This window comes from Bubalus bubalis, chromosome 16 (genome assembly GCF_019923935.1).
Source record: "Bubalus bubalis isolate 160015118507 breed Murrah chromosome 16, NDDB_SH_1, whole genome shotgun sequence".
Taxonomy (NCBI): domain Eukaryota; kingdom Metazoa; phylum Chordata; class Mammalia; order Artiodactyla; family Bovidae; genus Bubalus; species Bubalus bubalis.
The window spans coordinates 51,371,926-51,388,394 of record NC_059172.1 but is presented as its reverse complement, the minus strand read 5'-3'; the positions used below and the strand labels follow the sequence as shown (position 1 = coordinate 51,388,394).

General features: G+C 49.9%; 1 protein-coding gene across 5 annotated transcripts in view; it reads left to right on the top strand.

Annotated features, from left to right (window-relative positions):
- Positions 1 to 5,134: 5,134 nt before the first annotated feature.
- Positions 5,135 to 16,469, top strand: part of GRAMD1B (GRAM domain containing 1B) — a 187,479-nt gene continuing 176,144 nt past the window's right edge. For 3 of the 5 annotated variants that reach the window (XM_006041850.4, XM_044929584.2, XM_006041849.4), the window contains exon 1: positions 5,137 to 6,006. In XM_006041850.4, coding sequence (XP_006041912.3) covers positions 5,633 to 6,006 — 374 coding nt within the window. In that variant the 5' untranslated portion in view covers positions 5,137 to 5,632. Of the gene's footprint in view, positions 6,007 to 16,469 lie in introns of all 5 variants that reach the window. The other 2 variants (XM_044929585.2, XR_006545350.2) reach the window with 1 other exon arrangement.

Genomic DNA, 16,469 nt, shown 5'->3' with positions numbered 1-16,469 from the left:
GCAAGATACAAAAGCTTTCTGTGAGTTTCAGAGAGGTGTTTAGTATCCGGTAATCAGAATGGCTGGAGTCAGAAATGTATCAGTTCAGATGGACTTTGTTTTAGGCCTAAGTGAATTGCTTTTATTTAAAAGAGAGAGAATCTGGGCTCCACAGATCCATGATGGTTGGGCCTTTACCAGAAAATTCTTCCTTGCCTCTGCCTCTAATCAGATTCCAGTTACCTTTGGAGCCGTGCAGAGAAAGCTGCCCTAGGACCATCTTTGATCATCCACCACAGCCCTTACTTGGCCTTCCTCTCGGGAAATGTTTATCATCTAACCTGAATCTCCCACCCTGAGTGCTACACAAACTCATTGCCCCTTTTGTTTATTTATGTGATTTCTTAGTTTCGGCATGTAGGATCTTTAGTTGTGGCACGTGAACTCTTAGTTGTGGCGTGTGGGATCTAGTTCCCTGACCAGGGACTGAACCCGGGCCTCTGCAATGGGAGCACAGAGTCTTAGCCACTGGAGCCACAGGGAAAGTCCCAAACTCATTTTTGCTTGCTCGGTAACAGAAGGAGAGTTTCCGTGTCCCACCCAGCCATGCTTCATTTTGTATCTGAAGACAGTTTATTATACTGCTCTCACGGCCTCATCCACAGTTCTATCAGAATTTCCAGTTTCTCTGATGGCAGCCAGTTCCTCTTTGTGAACGCCCACTTCCTGCTTCTTTCTCCGCTCCATGGGAGCCCTTGGGTCTGGCTACTCTGATGCCAGGCGGGAGAGAGATTCTGTGTCCTCTCCTTGAGGGCGGGGACTGACTGTCTTGTGGCAGCCGTGTTGGAGGGGACACACCTGTACATGCTCTTGGGAGTTGCCTGCCCTTGGCATCCTTGGGGCTGGAGGGATGTGGGTCTGTGGGGGCCTGCTCCTTCCATTTCCCACTCACCTGGATGTGCATCCGGGAGGAATCTAGCTTCATAGCTGCTATGTTTCAGTTCAGTTCCCTCCTGGAAGTTTCCTGCTTAATAATGGACTCTGGAGTTTGTGGGTCTCCCAGAGTAATAAGACAGGTGCTGGGTGTCTTGTGTCTGCAGGAAAAGGGAGCCTGAACAGTTGAGAATAAACAACAGTTGCTTGGTAATATGAGCTCCTTTCATTAAAGTCAGAAGCCTGGCTGTGAGCTGGGGGAAGGGAGGCCTGGGTGTTTCGGCACCACCTGTCTGGAGGTCCAGAGGTGAGGGCACCTCTGAGTCAGCTGAGAGCCAAATATGGGGGAGAAGTGAGGAGTGCTGGGGGGCCGGGGGGACTTGGGGAAAAATGCAGTGACTGAAGCTCTTTAGTCCTGACCCCCTGACACCAGCTCCTCTGAGAAATTGTTTTTCAAAATTTTGCATTTCCATTTCCTCACTTGTAAAATAATGGTTGGAACTGAATGGCTTCATGTCGTTTAGTGATATAGCCAACTAAGATCAGGGCTGGTAAAATTATGTTGCTTCCAAGGGACCTGATTGTCCAGAGCTGATTCATTTGATGAGATTTGGGTGGCCTCTAACTAGCTTCAGATGACCCTGGCTCAAGTTCAGGCTTTGTCATGGATCAGTTATTGTGTTTTTATCTGCGACCTTGGATATCTTTCTGTGTCTCACTTTAATAAATTACAAAATGAAGGTAATAACATCTGCTAGGGTCACTGGAAGATAAAATATTATGTATGAAGGCTCTTTATGAAAGTGTAAAGGTTACTCTACAAACAGAACACACAGGACCCTGGACAGAATCCAAAGAAGGACAAACTTCATTCTTCCCTCAATGTGCGTAGAGTTTTCACTGTAATGATGACTTGTAGCTGGAGGGCATTTCATTTTCAAACTAATGTCCCATTTATCATCTTACTTGATAGGGACAAGTAAACAGCTGAGGGTGGTGGAATGAGGAATGTGTTTTAAAAAAAAATTTTTTTTTTAATTGAAGGAGAGTTGATTTTGGGGCTTCCCAGGTGGTGATAGTGGTAAAGAACCCGCCTGCCAATGCAGGAGACATAAGAGATATGGGTTCCATCTCTGGGTCGGGAAGATCCCCTGGAGGAGGGCATGGCAGCCCACTCCGGTATTCTTGCTTGGAGAATCCCATGGACAGAGGAGCTTGGTGGGCTACCGTCCATAGGGTCGCACAGAGTCGGACATGACTGAAGCGACTTAGCACAGAGTTGATTTACAGTGTTGTGTTAGTTTCTGGTGGATGTGCTTTGAGAAAGGTTTTTTTTTAATTTTTATGTTTTAGATGTGGACCATTTTTAAAGTGTTTATTGACTTCGTTACACTATTGCTTCTGTTGTATGTTATGGTAGTTTTGGCCGCAAGACATGTGAGATCCTAGCTCCCCGACAGGGATCGAACCCTCATCTCCAGCATTGGAAGGTGAAGGCTTAACTATTGGACCTAAAAAAATTGGGTTTTATTGGGTGACGAGTACTTTCTTTTCTTGAGCCAAGAGTGCAGGTGGAGGTGAGCCAGGGCAGTGGTTGAGGGCTTCACGTGTCTGCTTTCCAGCCAAGTGAAACACTCACAGATTGAGTGTGGAGGAGGTTTTCCCTCAGGCCAGAAGAGACGTAAATGATCATTCTCCAGGACTGCTGGGCACAAGGCTTAAATAAATCTCACAGGAATTTAGATCCAGAATCTCTCGTGGGTGGAAAAGTGGCTGAGGTGTGTGGGAAGAGGAAACTGCTGAGTTTTCTTCCTTTTAAGAAGCCTACGTTTAAATTCAGAGGGCTCACAGTCAACGTCAAAGGGGGCTGCCCTTGGTGACTCTCCCTTTCCTCCAAGTACCCATGGGGTCTTTGGGCACCTGTCTGTGGACCCTCCTGTTTTGTTTTGTCTCGTTGTGTTTTGTGGCTTCCTGGTGAATGGTAGTGACTCACCTTCTTGTTGCCTGCTAAACACCCGAGACCCGGCTCTCTGACTTCAACAGCCCCTCAACAAGCAGGTTCCCTGTACCAAGAAGTTATCAGATCCCCGGCAGAGCGCTCATCCTTGGAGGAAATCCAAGGCAGTGAGCAACTCCATGGCTTAGTTCCGGAGCCTGAAGAGTGGAGTTACAGCCCGGCCTCCTTGGCGTTCCCAGAGCCGGATGCAGTGTCCAGCTGCTTGCCCGGCCTGACACCTGATGGCAAGGGGTTTCTCCTTTCCGTGACACATCCAGGAGTGAAAATAGAGTGACACTGAGCCCCCTTGAGAGAGCCAGTGATCGGATGTGGAAAAGAGTCAGAAACAAGATAGGCCACTCTTCCAGGGAGACGTTTATGAGTGGTCTGGCTCTGGCCAGGAATTGGAAAAGACCCTGATGCTGGGAAAGATTGAGGGCAAGAGGAGAAGGGAACAACAGAGGATGAGATGGTTGAATGGCATCCTCGACTGAATGAACGTGAACTTGAGCCAACTCCAGGAGACAGTGGACAGAGAAACCTGGCATGCTGCTGTCCACGGGGTCGCACACAACTTAGTGACTGAACAACTGGCTCTAGTTTTTTTGGCTACGGTCTCTCTCGCCCCGAACGAAATGTACTTCCCCCAGATTCCCGGCCTTGGGGAGGTTGTGCAGTGTCAGGATGCCTGGAGCCATGCCCCCCTCCCCAGGTGTCACTACAGGGCATGGTGGACCCAGGGCCAGCTGTCACATGAAGGGGTGTGTTTTCTCGCAGAGCTCTGGTGGTCTTTAGGAATGTGGTTTCTCCTCAGTTTAGGGACATTTGTGACATGCTTTTGTGACTTTCATCCTGGCACAGAAACAAGGCATCGGTTCCCTCCTGGACTCATACAAAGGGCAGAAAAGACAAGGTGAACCGCGTCTTGGACTTCAAGGTGCATTATCTGTGTGCCTCCTGGTCTGTCTGAAAGCTCCCATCTCTACTTGGGGCTTCCCCGGTGGCCCAGTGGTAAAGAATCCACCTGCCAGTGCAGGAGACGTGGGTTCTATCCCTGGGTTGGGAAGATCCCCTGGAGGAGGAAATGGCAACCCACTCCAGTATTCTTGCCTGGGAAGTCCCATGGACAGAGGGGCCTAGTGGGCTACAGTCCATGGGGTCACAGAGTCAGACATGACTAAGTAACCGAGCACACACATACACACATCTCTACTTTGGTTCTTACAGGTAAGACTTACTGGAGAGGCAGATGGGCTGGGCTGGGAGGGAGGGTGTGTGTTAACTTCTTTGCTATAGGAACTGGGCTCTTTAGACTCAATCTTGACAGAGGACTCCTCAGTGAGGTGGATCAGTTCTAGGGCCAGTCTCTTAGGGTGGAACCTGGGTCTAGAGAGTGAGGGGTTCAGCATAGCTTGGGAACTACAGGACTGACGCAGACTTTCTAGGTTCCATGACCTGGGGACATATTTTGTGACCCAGTCCATGCAAGTGGAAGCAGAATTGACCCAACCCCCAGAAATGTAAAGGGAGTACCCTCAATTCCCTGGGACACCCTTCATGCTCACCTTCCTCTAATTTTATTCTGTGCATGGAATGGGGCTCTGATATGGAGAGGGTCAGTCAAGATGTAGAGACCACCCCCCTTTTCCTGACTGGTCCCGTTGTGCCCTGTGTCTCCCTGGTCCTGTTGTCTGTCCTTCCCCCATATGTCATGTCTGCTGTCTTCAGCTTATTCCACAGAGCAGTCCTCTCTTCTCAGCTTGTCATTTTGGAAGCAGCCTCTAGGAACCTTACTGACCCCCCTCTGACTGTGTCCGGGCTTCCTGTGCCCCCATCTGTACCCCAAGTGATTGAAAGAAAGCACCTTTCTCGGTAGAGGAAATCCGGCCCCAAGAGTCTCCTAGTTTCCCCGCCTCAACCCTGTATCCTTGGGTGGCCCTGGCGATTCCGGACTGAATTCCTCGGGTTCTCCCCCACCACCACCCCGCCCCGCTCCCCCTCCTAGGGGGAGTTAAGACTAATGAGAGCTGCCTGACCAATCGTCGCTTTGAGAAAGTTTGGGCCGTGATCCTGTTTCATTAGGCTGATTGGAGCAGCCGGGACTCGAAGGTAGAGTCCCTCCCCAGGGATCCCGGGTTCTGTTACACTAGCTGTCGCCGCCCGTGCACGCCCCTTCTGAACAGACGTGACCCCCGCCCCCTTGCCCGCTCCTCGCCCCCTGCTCCTCCTCTTTTGTTTTTATCCAGCGTCTGCTTCCTCTCTCTCTCTCTCTCTCTCTCTCCCCGTCTTCCTCCTTCCTCTACCCCTTCCTCCCGCTCTCTGCCTCCCTGCAGCGCCAAGCCGGCTCCCCAGCCTAGTCTGCCGAACGCAAACCACTGAGAGTTTGCCGAGCCTCCCCCGGGGGCGCGGGCCGCCCAGTCCCGCTCCGGCACGGTCGCCAGCCGGCGAGGGAGCGCCGCCGAAGGAAAACAAGCGGGCGCGCGAGGGGAGCCCCGGAGAGGGTGGCTGGGCGGCGGCGGGCCGCCGAGTTCGAATCCGGGCGGCCGCGCCGCCAGCCCCCGCGCCCCCTCCGCCCGCGCGGCGCTCCGGGGGACGAGCTGGCTCCGCTCGCGGCTCGAGCGGCGAGCGTTTCCTAACGTGAGAGGCCGGGCCCCGCGGGCGAGGGCCGGGGAGCCGGGCCAGCGGGCGGCGAGGCGCCGGGGCAGCGCGGAAGCAGCGGGTCCCATGCCGGCGGCCAACATGATGGAGAGTCTGCAGCCGCCCGCCTTGCAGGTGCCCGAGCCGCGGGGCGCGCCAGAGGGCAGCCCGGTCTGGTCCAGCTCGTCGACCCCCACGCTTCGCCGCCGGCGCTTCAAAATGCGCCGCACCAAGAACGTGCAGGAGCCGAGCCTGGAGGCCGGCCTGAGCGGGGACCTGCCCGGCGTCTTGGCGCCCGGCAAGGAGTTCCTGCAGCTGCCATCCATCGAGATCACGCCCTCCAGCGACGAGGACACCCCGTGGTCCAATTGCTCCACGCCCAGCGCTTCCCCGCGCCGCAAACGCTTCCTCCTGCGCAAGTGGCTGCGGGTGAGGGAGCGGAAGGAGTGCAGCGAAAGCAGGTACGTGCCGTCCCGTCCCCGCCTTCTTCCCCTTTCCTTCTCCAGCCTCCCCAGAGCCGCCGGGGCGGGGGGGAAAGGGGCGGGGGGCGTTCCCAGGGCGCCCGGGAAACTAAGCAGAGGATTGCAGGAGCCCTTCGCCCGAGTGGACGGCTTGCCCACGTGTCACCCATCTTCCCAGCCCAGGTGGGGCCCGGTGACTTTACAGTACACCGTGTACACGGGGCTTCACGCTGCGTTCCAACCCATCGGATCCTCACAGCAACACGAACAGTAAAAACCTTAGCAGCTAGTGTTTACTGAACCCTTAGCAAACTCGGGTCAGTAGGATGCTCACTTCACCATCTCCACATTTAATCCTCACAGAACCTCTTTGAAGTAGGTACTCTCAGTCCCACTGATGGAGATCGTAGAAGGCAAGAGAAATTAAGTGGTTCCTCCACTCAAACTTCAGTTTGTAAGCTCCATTTTAATGTTGATTATTTTATTTTTGGCCACCCCAGGTTGTCTTTCCTGGCCCCCCACGTGTAGAGGAGGTGTATTCACATTGAGTGAGTCAGGTTTCCTACCACAGAGAATCTTTAGACAGCTAGGGGGGGTCCACACCTTTGTAGTTTGTGCCAGCTATTTTTTGCCTGGGTAGATGTGGCGTTTGAGTAGTTGGGAAGTTAGCTTTCCCTAGGCGGAGAATTTGTATAAGAGACAGGTAGGGCAGCTCCACACAGCCTTGGAGGAAGAAGGGAGGTTTAAGCCAAGCCAGTTGCCTGGTGGAGGGACAGGGGGCTGTCCTTACTGGCTCATTGATATCTTGTACCCTACTCATTTACTCTCAGACTCTTAAGGCCCTGTATCTTAACAATGGTCTGTGCCTTTGTGTGAGGCAGCTGAGCAATTGGCCACCTTTTCCTGGACACCTGCTCCCAGTCTGTTCAATTCCATTCATTTCAGTTCAACAAGTATTGATTGAATGTTCTTAGGAGTTGTCTGATATTAGCTGATGGCGCTGTGGCCAGGAGGCAGGAGGTAAGGGGGGCTGGGTAGAGTGTGGGGATGTGGTAGTTAAGAAGGAGAATGGGAGGCGACTGGGATAAGAAATTAAGGCCTGTGAGTTTCGCTGGTATTGAGGAGATGGAATCTTTAGAAGTCACGCACTGTGTGTGTCGTGGTGGAGGCTTCCCAGGTGGTGCAGTGGTAAAGAATCCGCCGGAGACGCAGGAGAGAAGGGTTCAATTCATGCATCAGGAGGAGCCCCTGGAGGGGGAAATGGCAACCCATTCCAGTATTCTTGCCTAAAAAATCCCTTGGACAGAGGAGCCTGGTAGACCACTGTCTCTGGGGTCTCAAATAGTCAGATGTGACTTAGCAACAGAGCACACACACATGCCACGTGGCACTGACTGTATAGCAAAGAGAGGAGGAAGACTCCTGGAAGGCAGAGGCTCAAACCATGACACATACAGACAGGTAGTAGAAAACAGCAGAAAGAGTATATCGGGGACATGAGATCAGGAAAGGGGAACAGTACCTACGAACATAAGAACAGGATGAGGTGTGTCTTTGAGAGGACACTGAGAAATTGGGCCGGGTTATATGGATGATGAGCGTTCTCAGCCTGCCAGTCTCTCTTTCTCTCTCTTTTTTTTTTTTTTTTTTTGGTTGTAATGACTGGATGTGGTTATCTCTGCAGGCGAAGATGTAAAGCTTTGTTCTGGGGCTTTTTGGGAACCTGAGGATAACAGTTCTTTCTGTACTTGTCCATCATCCTGCCGCCTTTCCGCCTTTCCCAGAGAGTGGAGGGAAATGGGACAAACTTGGTGGGAGCTAATTTTTAAATTTTTTCTTTTTAAAAAGATTAAGGCTGTACTTTAAAGAATTGTAATTTTATTTATTTATTTATTTACTTTTGGCGGTGCTGGATCTTCATTGCTGTGTGGGCTTTTCTCTAGTTGCAGCGAGCGGGGGCCTACTCTCTAGTTCTGGTGTGCGGGCTTCTCATTGCAGAGCACAGGCTCTAGGGCGTGTAGACTTTAGTAGTTGTGGCTCCCGGGCTCCAGAGCACAGGCTCAGGAGTTGTGGCACATGGGCTTAGTTGCTCCACGGCATTTGGGACCTTCCCAGATCAGGGATCAAACCAGTGCCTCCTACATTTGCAGGCAGATTCTGTCACTGAACCACCAGGGAAGCCTGATGGGAGCTACTCTTGAACTAAAATAGTTCATCCCCGTTTGTCAGCTTCCCCTCAAATGTGAGAGACCCTAAAAGAGGCCCTGTTTTGACCCTGAGATTCTGCCATGTGTACTAAGGACAGTCTTACATTGGTAGTCAGGGAGGGGATAGGGTGGATTTGATTATTTTAGGAAAATGTAGTGTCTCGGTTTTGAGATGTTGCTCTTGGTTATGAGTTCTCTGAAGGTGCAGTACAGCGAATTTCCTGGCAGTCCAGCGATTTCACTGCAGAGAGCACAGGTTTGATCCCTGGTGAGGGAACTAAGATCCTCTAAGCCCCGAGGCACAGCCTGTCCCCGCCCTCCAAAAAAAAAAAACGGTTCAGTGGAATCTTCATTTTTGTTGGAGCAGGGAATAAACTTGTATTTATTTATTTTAAAAAGTATTCGTATTTCTTTATTTATTTGGGTGCAGCAGGTCTTGGCTTCAGTATGCAGGATCCTCGATCTTTGCTGTGAGATGCGGGGTCTTTAGTTGCAGCATCCCAGCTCTTGTTGTGTCACAAGATCCAGTTCTGGGATCCAGTTCCCCGACCAGGGTTCAAACCCCGGACACCTTCATTTGGAGCGTGGAGTCTTAGCCACTGGACCACCAGTAAGTCCCAGGGAATATACTTTTAAATCAGGAAGGGTTTTCACCTTCTAGGAATAGTTTAAAAACTGACAATAGTTTTCTGTGGTGACTTGTTGGGTTAGAAGAATGTTGGTATATATGCAGAAAAAGGCAGTTCAAACCTAGATTTGGCAGACTCCAGTCTCTACTCTTAACTGCTGTGGAACTGCCTCCTGTTGGAATCTGTCTCGATTGTGGCTAAAACAAAAGCCCATCCATTTTAGGCCTTGAAAGTAGAAGGTTTCTGGGAAAGAAAAGAAGCAGTCAAGTGAATGAGTAATTGTAGATGGCCAGGATGGTTCCCTGAGAAGGAATTGGCGTTTAGAGGCAATAGGGCCCAAAGGGCGTTGGATCTCATACCAGGAAAAAGTGAAGTGTTTGTCGCTCAGTCGTGTCTGACTCTTTGGACCCCGTGGACTGTAGCCTGTCAGGCTCATCTGTCCTTGGGGTTCTCCAAGCAAGAATACTGAAGTGGGATGGCTTTCCCTTCTCCAGGGAATCTTCCCAACCCAGCTCAAGGCCAAGTCTCCCACATTGCAGGCAGATTCTTTACCATCTGAGCCACCAGGGAAACCCCATGTCAGGAGACCTGGGTTTAAATTGAAGTTCTGTCCTTTGTTAGCTGGGGAACCTTGCACAACTCCTTTCATCTTTTCTACCTGTGGATTAATGGCCGGTCTCAAGAGTGATATGTGTGGACATGTTTTGTAAACGTCCCTTTGCTGTGCAAGGGGGAAGGAGTATTGTCCTCTTCCTGTGAGTGGCTCACATGAAGGGGATGTGTGCTGGAGAGTATAGGTTACATACCCACATGTCCTGGAGCAGCAACCCGGGGCTCCTCACATGTTACAGGATTTGGAGATGCTGATGGGGAAGTGACCCAGGTCTGGCTCAGATAAGGGGATGAGCACAGCATGCCCTGTAGGGCATCTTTCCTCTTCGTGATCCTCACCCCAGGTCTACCTCTCCACACCAAAGAAAAGAACTTTGCAGGCCTTCGATGCCATTCTATCCCATATGGTAGAGGGCACAGGGCTGAGAGGGCCTCGACTTGTGGATTTTTTTTTTTTGGCTACACTGGGTCTTTGTTGTGGCACCTGGACTTCTCTAGTTGCAGCACATAGGCTCCAGAGCACGTGGGCTTAGTTCCCTTGCAGTATGCAGGATCTGCATTCCCTGACCAGGGGTTGAACCACATTCCCTGCTTTGGAAGGCAGATTCTTAACCACTGGACCACCAGGGAAGTCCCAGCTTGAGGGTTTTAACTGCACAAAGATAAAAATATAATCAGGAGACCTCTTTCCTCTCCTTTGGGAAGATAGAAGTAGAGAAAATGATGAAGTTAGCAAGGACCTTGGAGTACTTTGAGTCTAATTTTTTCTGGTTCATCTTTGTATTTTCACTGTCTAGCACTGTACTTGGCCTTTTGTTATGATCAATAGTGTTCATTGATGGATAAATTAATAATGGGTGAATGAATGATCACTTTTACTCTACTCTTTATAATGAAAGTATCCTTATTCATGAGTCAGGGAAAATAACCTGCAGGAGAAGAGTCCAGAACTGAGTTTTTTGCTGTAGGATGGTTTTATTGAGACATAATCTTCCCAGGTATCCTAGTGGTGAAGAACCTGCCTGCCAATGCAAGAGACATAAGAGACTCTGGTTTGATTCCTGGGTGGAGAAGATCCCCTGAAGGAGGGCGTGGCAACGCACTCCAGTGTTCCTGCCTGGAGAATCCCATAGACAGAGGAGCCTGGGGCCTATAGTCCATGTGGTTGCAGAGTCAGACACAACTGAAGTGACTTGGCACACACATAATCTACATGCCATACAATTCAGTCAACTTTAAAGTACACAATTCAGTGTATATTTTAGTATATTTACAAATATGTGCAGTCATCACCCCAATTTTAGAACATTTTCATGACCTTGAAAAGAAACCCATATCCTTTATATATCACCTTCAATCCCCAGTCCTCCATCCTCTCCCCTCCAGACTAGGCAATCACAAGTCTTTTCTATGCGGAGCTGAGTTTTGAATGGGAACCAGATGCTTCTTAGTGAAGACAGTTTCGATGTGTTGGCTTGAAGATGGGGATGGTCTTGATGAGGGATGTGGGAAAATGAGGGTAGTGATGTGATGGGCTGACAGACTATGATGTGTGCTGAAGAGTTTGAATTTCAATTAATCAGTCAGTCGACAAAGATGTATTGAGATCTTATGGACAGTGTGCTTTGTCTGCAGAGAGGATTCAACTCAATGGGGAGCCATTGTAGGTTCTGGAACCTGAGAGAGACATGCGCAGAGTGGTATCAGAGGCAGTGAATTCTTGCTGCTCTGTGTGAACCAAGTGTGAGGTGGAGGCTGGAGCCTTGCACAGCTCTTCCAGCAGTTACTGTTACAGCTGGGGATTGTCATCTTGGCCACTGTTTGACATAAGGTAGCACAGTTTTTTGCTGGCCATGTTGCCCTCTGAGCTCTGTGAATAATGAAGTCTGAAGTTGATGAGGAAGGCTCTTAGAACTATACCTGCATGTCTCCCCAGATCCCTTGGCCATAACTGATTGTGGTGATTATTTAAAACCCAAATTGAGAGATTTCCCTGGTGGCAAAGTGGATAAGAATCCACCTGCCAATGAAGAGGACACAGGTTCGATCCCTGGTCCGGGAAGGTCCCACATGCCCCAGAACAACTTAGCCCATGCACCACAACTACTGAGCCTGCGCTGAAGAGCCCAGGGACCACAATAAACAGTAACCCCCGCTCGCGGCAACTAGAGAAAGCCCAAGAGCAGCAAAGACCCAGCACAGTTAATAAATTAAATAAAAAAAAACCCCAAAACCCAAATTGAGCACCAGAGTCCCTCTCACCTGCTGGAATACAGCAAGAGGTCAGAATTGGACAGAGATACAACTTTTCTGACAGCATCCTGATGTCATTCTGTGGAGGAGGGTGGGAGAGTGCCAAGGAGCGGGTGAGTAGGTGTGGCTGGCTGACTTTGGGCTATCTTTCTGGGGGACACAGAACATCTCTCTGTCTCCCCAGAACATCCTCCTTAGCACTACCTCTTGCACCGCTTTCCCTCGGCATTTCTGTCTCCTCTTCTCTGTGACGTAGCAACCCCATCATGTCTTCTGCCCGGCTGCACGTCTGATCTCAGGTGGTACCTCTCACTGATTCTGCAGGCCTGGTGGGCCTGGTTATCTGTCTGGTGCCAGCCTAGCTGACATGCGTGTTTACAGGTAATGATTACCCATCACTGGTGTATTTATTATGTATCTGTTTTAAAATATTCATTTATTTATTTGGCTCTGTCAGGTCTTTGGCGTGTGACTCTTTGTTGCACCTGGGCCCCCTGCATTGGGAGCCTGGAGTCCCGGCCATTGGACCACCTGGGAAGTCCCTCCTTGGTTTATTTATCTTGAGTCTTCATCCCCTTCCCCTGACCTTCAGAGGGAGTCTTGCTTCCAGTTTCAGCTCAGTTTCCAGGGAGCAATCTGGTGAGTGCATCCAGATGCCACACCCATCACCTTGGTGAGGACCCCGCCATATGGGAGAAGCACAGAGAGTGTGAGAAGGAGAGAATTCATGTCTTTCTTCACACAGAGCATCAAAGAGGAGACCTGGGATTTGTCAGCAGATAAAGTAATTGGTGCTGGATAAGGTTAAACTAAACCTCACTCAGACCCTTAATTCCTTGAGGGCGGGACTGCATCTTACTCTCTGCTAAGCGCCTTAAGTATGCATTTAATCCTCCCTACAAAGCCCCAGGTGGGTTTTTACAGCCAAGGAACCTGAAGTTCAGAGATTCGTTTGCTCTGGTCACACAGAAGCAGGGGTGAGATCTGAGTCACGTTCTTCTAATTCCAGAGACCCGTGCTCTTCGCAGCTACATAGCACCATCTCCCCAGGGCCTGGGAATGGTTGGCCCTTGTGTATTTGAGATCCCATCCATGAGGAGGGGGTCTTCCCTGGTGGCTCAATGGTAAAGAATCCACCTGCAAAGCAGGAGATGCAGGAGACATGTGTTCTATCCCTGAGTCAGAAATATCCCCTGGAGGAGAGCATGGCAACCCACTCCGGTATTCCTGCCTAGAGAACCCTGTGGACAGAGGAGCCTGGAGGGCTACAGCCCTGGGGTCGCAGAGTCGACAGGACTGAAGCGACTTAGCACGCACACACGCACGCACGTCACATGGAGGGGGAGGTGGGAAGGAGGTTTAAAGGATGGATAGGATGCTGAGATGTGTGGAGGGGCCAGGGGTTGGAGGTCAGCATGGGGATGTGTGAGGGTGGTGCTACCTGGTGTAGGTGAACTGCTCCGTGAGAAACAGCCGGCCTTGGGCTGTAGATGTGGTTTCCGGATTCAGACAATTTGCGGAAACTGAGAAGGTAGATCTAAGCCCTGTGGGCTGATTCACACTGGCCAGTTTCCATCACGGCAGTTGATACCTTGACAGTTTCTGTGGTGGTTATACACTCAGGGGGTGCCAGTTCCATATAAGGGGAGAGACTGGGATTTCCGTGGGGTAGATTAACAGGTGATAATTCTGCCTGGCTTGGTTAGTCTCTCCCAGCAACACCAGTTGCTATGCTGGTCACTGATCATTGCTTCTAGGGTAACTCGGGAGTTTTCCTTAAGGCACTTGAAGGGCAGAGCTGCCAGTGGGGAATTTCCTTCCTGACTCCAGTGAGTGAGCCACTGGCTCCTGAAGCAGGTGTTCAGATACAGAGCCAAGCTGGTCTGAGAGCTGGGGGTGATTGCAGGCTTGCTGTATGTACCAGAGCTTTGTGATGTCTGCAGGCTTTTCCTGGAGCTGCTGGCCTCTTGGGGTGCTTCCCTCTGAAGCCCAGATTGGTATGGTGACTTGTCAAGGGGCAGTTGGTACCTCGTGTGAAGAGAGATGCTTTTCAGCATGGGAGGAGCTTAATGAACCATTGTCCTGTGTTGGAGCCTGAGGAAACTTTTTTCTTCAGAGGAGATAGTGAGGGTTCTCAGGGATGAAGAACACAGGGTAGAAAATGGAATGTGGAAGGAAGGCAGGATGGGAGAGGCTTCAAGCTGATGCACAGAGGCCACTTGGACACAGGATGGATAGCTGCATGCCACTTCCTGGAAGAAGTCCTGATGGCTCAGTGGTGAAGAATCTGCCTGCTCATCCAGGACACATGGGTTCAATCCCTGGTCCAGGAAGATCCCACATGCCTCGGAGCATCTAAGCCTGGGCGCCACAACTCTTGAGCCTGTGCTCTGGGGCCCAGGAGCAGCGCCTGCTGAAGCCCGAGTGCCCCAGAGCTCCTGCCCCGCAACTAAAGGAGCCACCGTGATGAGAAGCCCACACATGGCAAGCCCCTGCTTGTCGCAAAAAGAAAAGCCCATGCAGCAACTAAGACCTAGCACGGCCAAAAATAAATAGATAAATATTTTGAAAAAAAGAAAGTCCCGGTGTCAAATATTCTCCCCTGTTTTCAGACCCTGTGTCCAGATTTTCAATTCCGATAATCTGATCAAAGTCATCGCCAGGAAGATGTGGCTGTGCTTTCACTATGACCAGTGGTAAAGAGGAGAGGGAGGTGGAAACCCATGGCTTTTTCATTTGAGGCCCTGATACATCTTTTGGGTCAGATGGTTGTGAAGCGCTTTCTTCTGCGTCCTTTGCACGTACTCTAACTGGCTCTGGTTTTCCACCCTGATTTTGTAGATGAGATAAAGATATCTGGTGATTAGGCACATCTCAGCAGCAGATCTGGGTTACAGCCTGGAACTCAGGCCTCTGACTTTAACCTCTAAAGTTTGGGCTACTTTCTATCTGTCACATCTCTGGAACTTCTTCCAACCTGGTGCCTCCTTCCTCCATGGTCTGACCACAGAGATTTTTTGCTCTTTCTGTTTTTGGTTCACAAGTTTAGTCAGGAAATGAGGGGGCTGAGCAAGGGGACTGAAAAAAATAATCCACAACCTACTTGTTTTTTCCCTTTTCTTTGCCACTATGCAGAAATAATTTGCCTTGGGGCCCCGTTTGCGCAGGGGTGAGTGTGTTAACCCTTGATTGTTTGTTCCAGGAACTCGGGAAATACAAAAAGACAATGGACAGTTAGTTTAGTGATACATTTTTGAATCTAAGTGTCTTATAGCTTGTTGCCTTAAAAGGAATTTTTACATTATTAAAGTCAATGAGGGACTTTCCTGGTGGTCCAGTGGCTAAGAATCTGCCAACGCAGGAGGCACCGGTTCGAACCCCAGTCCCGGAAGATTCCACAAGCTGTGGGGCAGCTCTGCGCCACCGCTACTGAAGCCCATGTGCTCTAGAAATGAGCCCCTGCGACGAGAAGCCCTTGCACTGCAACTAGAGAAAGCCCACGCACAGCAACGAAGACCCAGCACAACCAAAATTAAGTGAATAAAGTATAGAACTCCACAAGGGATTTCCCTGGTGGTCCAGTGGTTAAGACTTCATGCTCCCAATGTATGGAGGAACTGATACCCCACATGCCACATGGTTTGACCAAAAGATTGAAAGAAAAAGTCAGTGATTACTGTGTGTAGTCAAATAGCTAGTTAATATAAAACTTTTGGATAGTAGGGAAAAGGAAAAGAGCTCATCATTTTATTAATACTATGCTAAACCAACCAGTAGTAGTATGCTTGGTATATTATTTCCCAGTATTTTTTTCTCATTCATAGTTTCTTTTTTTTTTTTTAATTTTATTTAATTTATTTTATCCTTGACTGTGCTGGGGCCTTGTTGTGGCATGTGGGCTCTTCACTGTGGCTCATGTGCTCAGCTGCCCCAAGGTATGTGGGATCTTAGTTCCCCAACCAGGGATCGAACCCACATCTCCTGCATTGGAAGGCAGATTCCCAACCCTGGACCACCAGGGAAGTTCTCAGAGTTTCTTTTTAACTGAGAGGCTTTTCACCAGCTCTTCTGTATCTTGTACCAGTGGAAGGTTAAGGGAGGACATAAACCCATAGGTCAAGGACAAGTAAGTCTGTGAAATAAGGAAAAAGAAGAATTTCTGAAGCATTGTTTCTGGAGGAGTTATCAGGATGAGATATTTCTCTGAAGTGGGGGGATGTGAGCCCTCTCATCAAAAAGATGCTGTTTAACCTCTTCCTCCATGACCCAAGCTTGGTGTGAGTGCCAGTCTGACCCCTCCGAGCAGTCTGCCTTGGTCCAGTAACCATTTGTTTCCTGGCTGGGTCATTATATTCCGGAGCGCTTCCTGACCTTTCTGTTGATTCTCAAGATTGGATGGAATGGCAGTAATAAAGGTTACTCTGAACAGGGTGGAGCTTCTCCAGAGAACAGTTTGCCCTTAGCTTGGGTGATACCATGCCTTTTCCCTGTGTCTATAATGAAGCACGTCTTCCTGACATGTGCAGATCCCATTAGAAAAAAAAAAAAAGATAGCCCCAGGAAGGAGGATTGTACTACCTCTCCTCTCTTGGTCACTTCTTTCTGTGTTTTCAAGCCCAAGATCTAACTGAAATCCTCCATGGTATAATTCAAACACGTTCTCTCTTGTTTTGTCCTCAGGGAAGGTGAGAAGACTATCTGGTCAGTGTCCTTTGAGAATATTCTTTCAGAGACTTATTATTAGCAACTCGGGCTGTTGCTT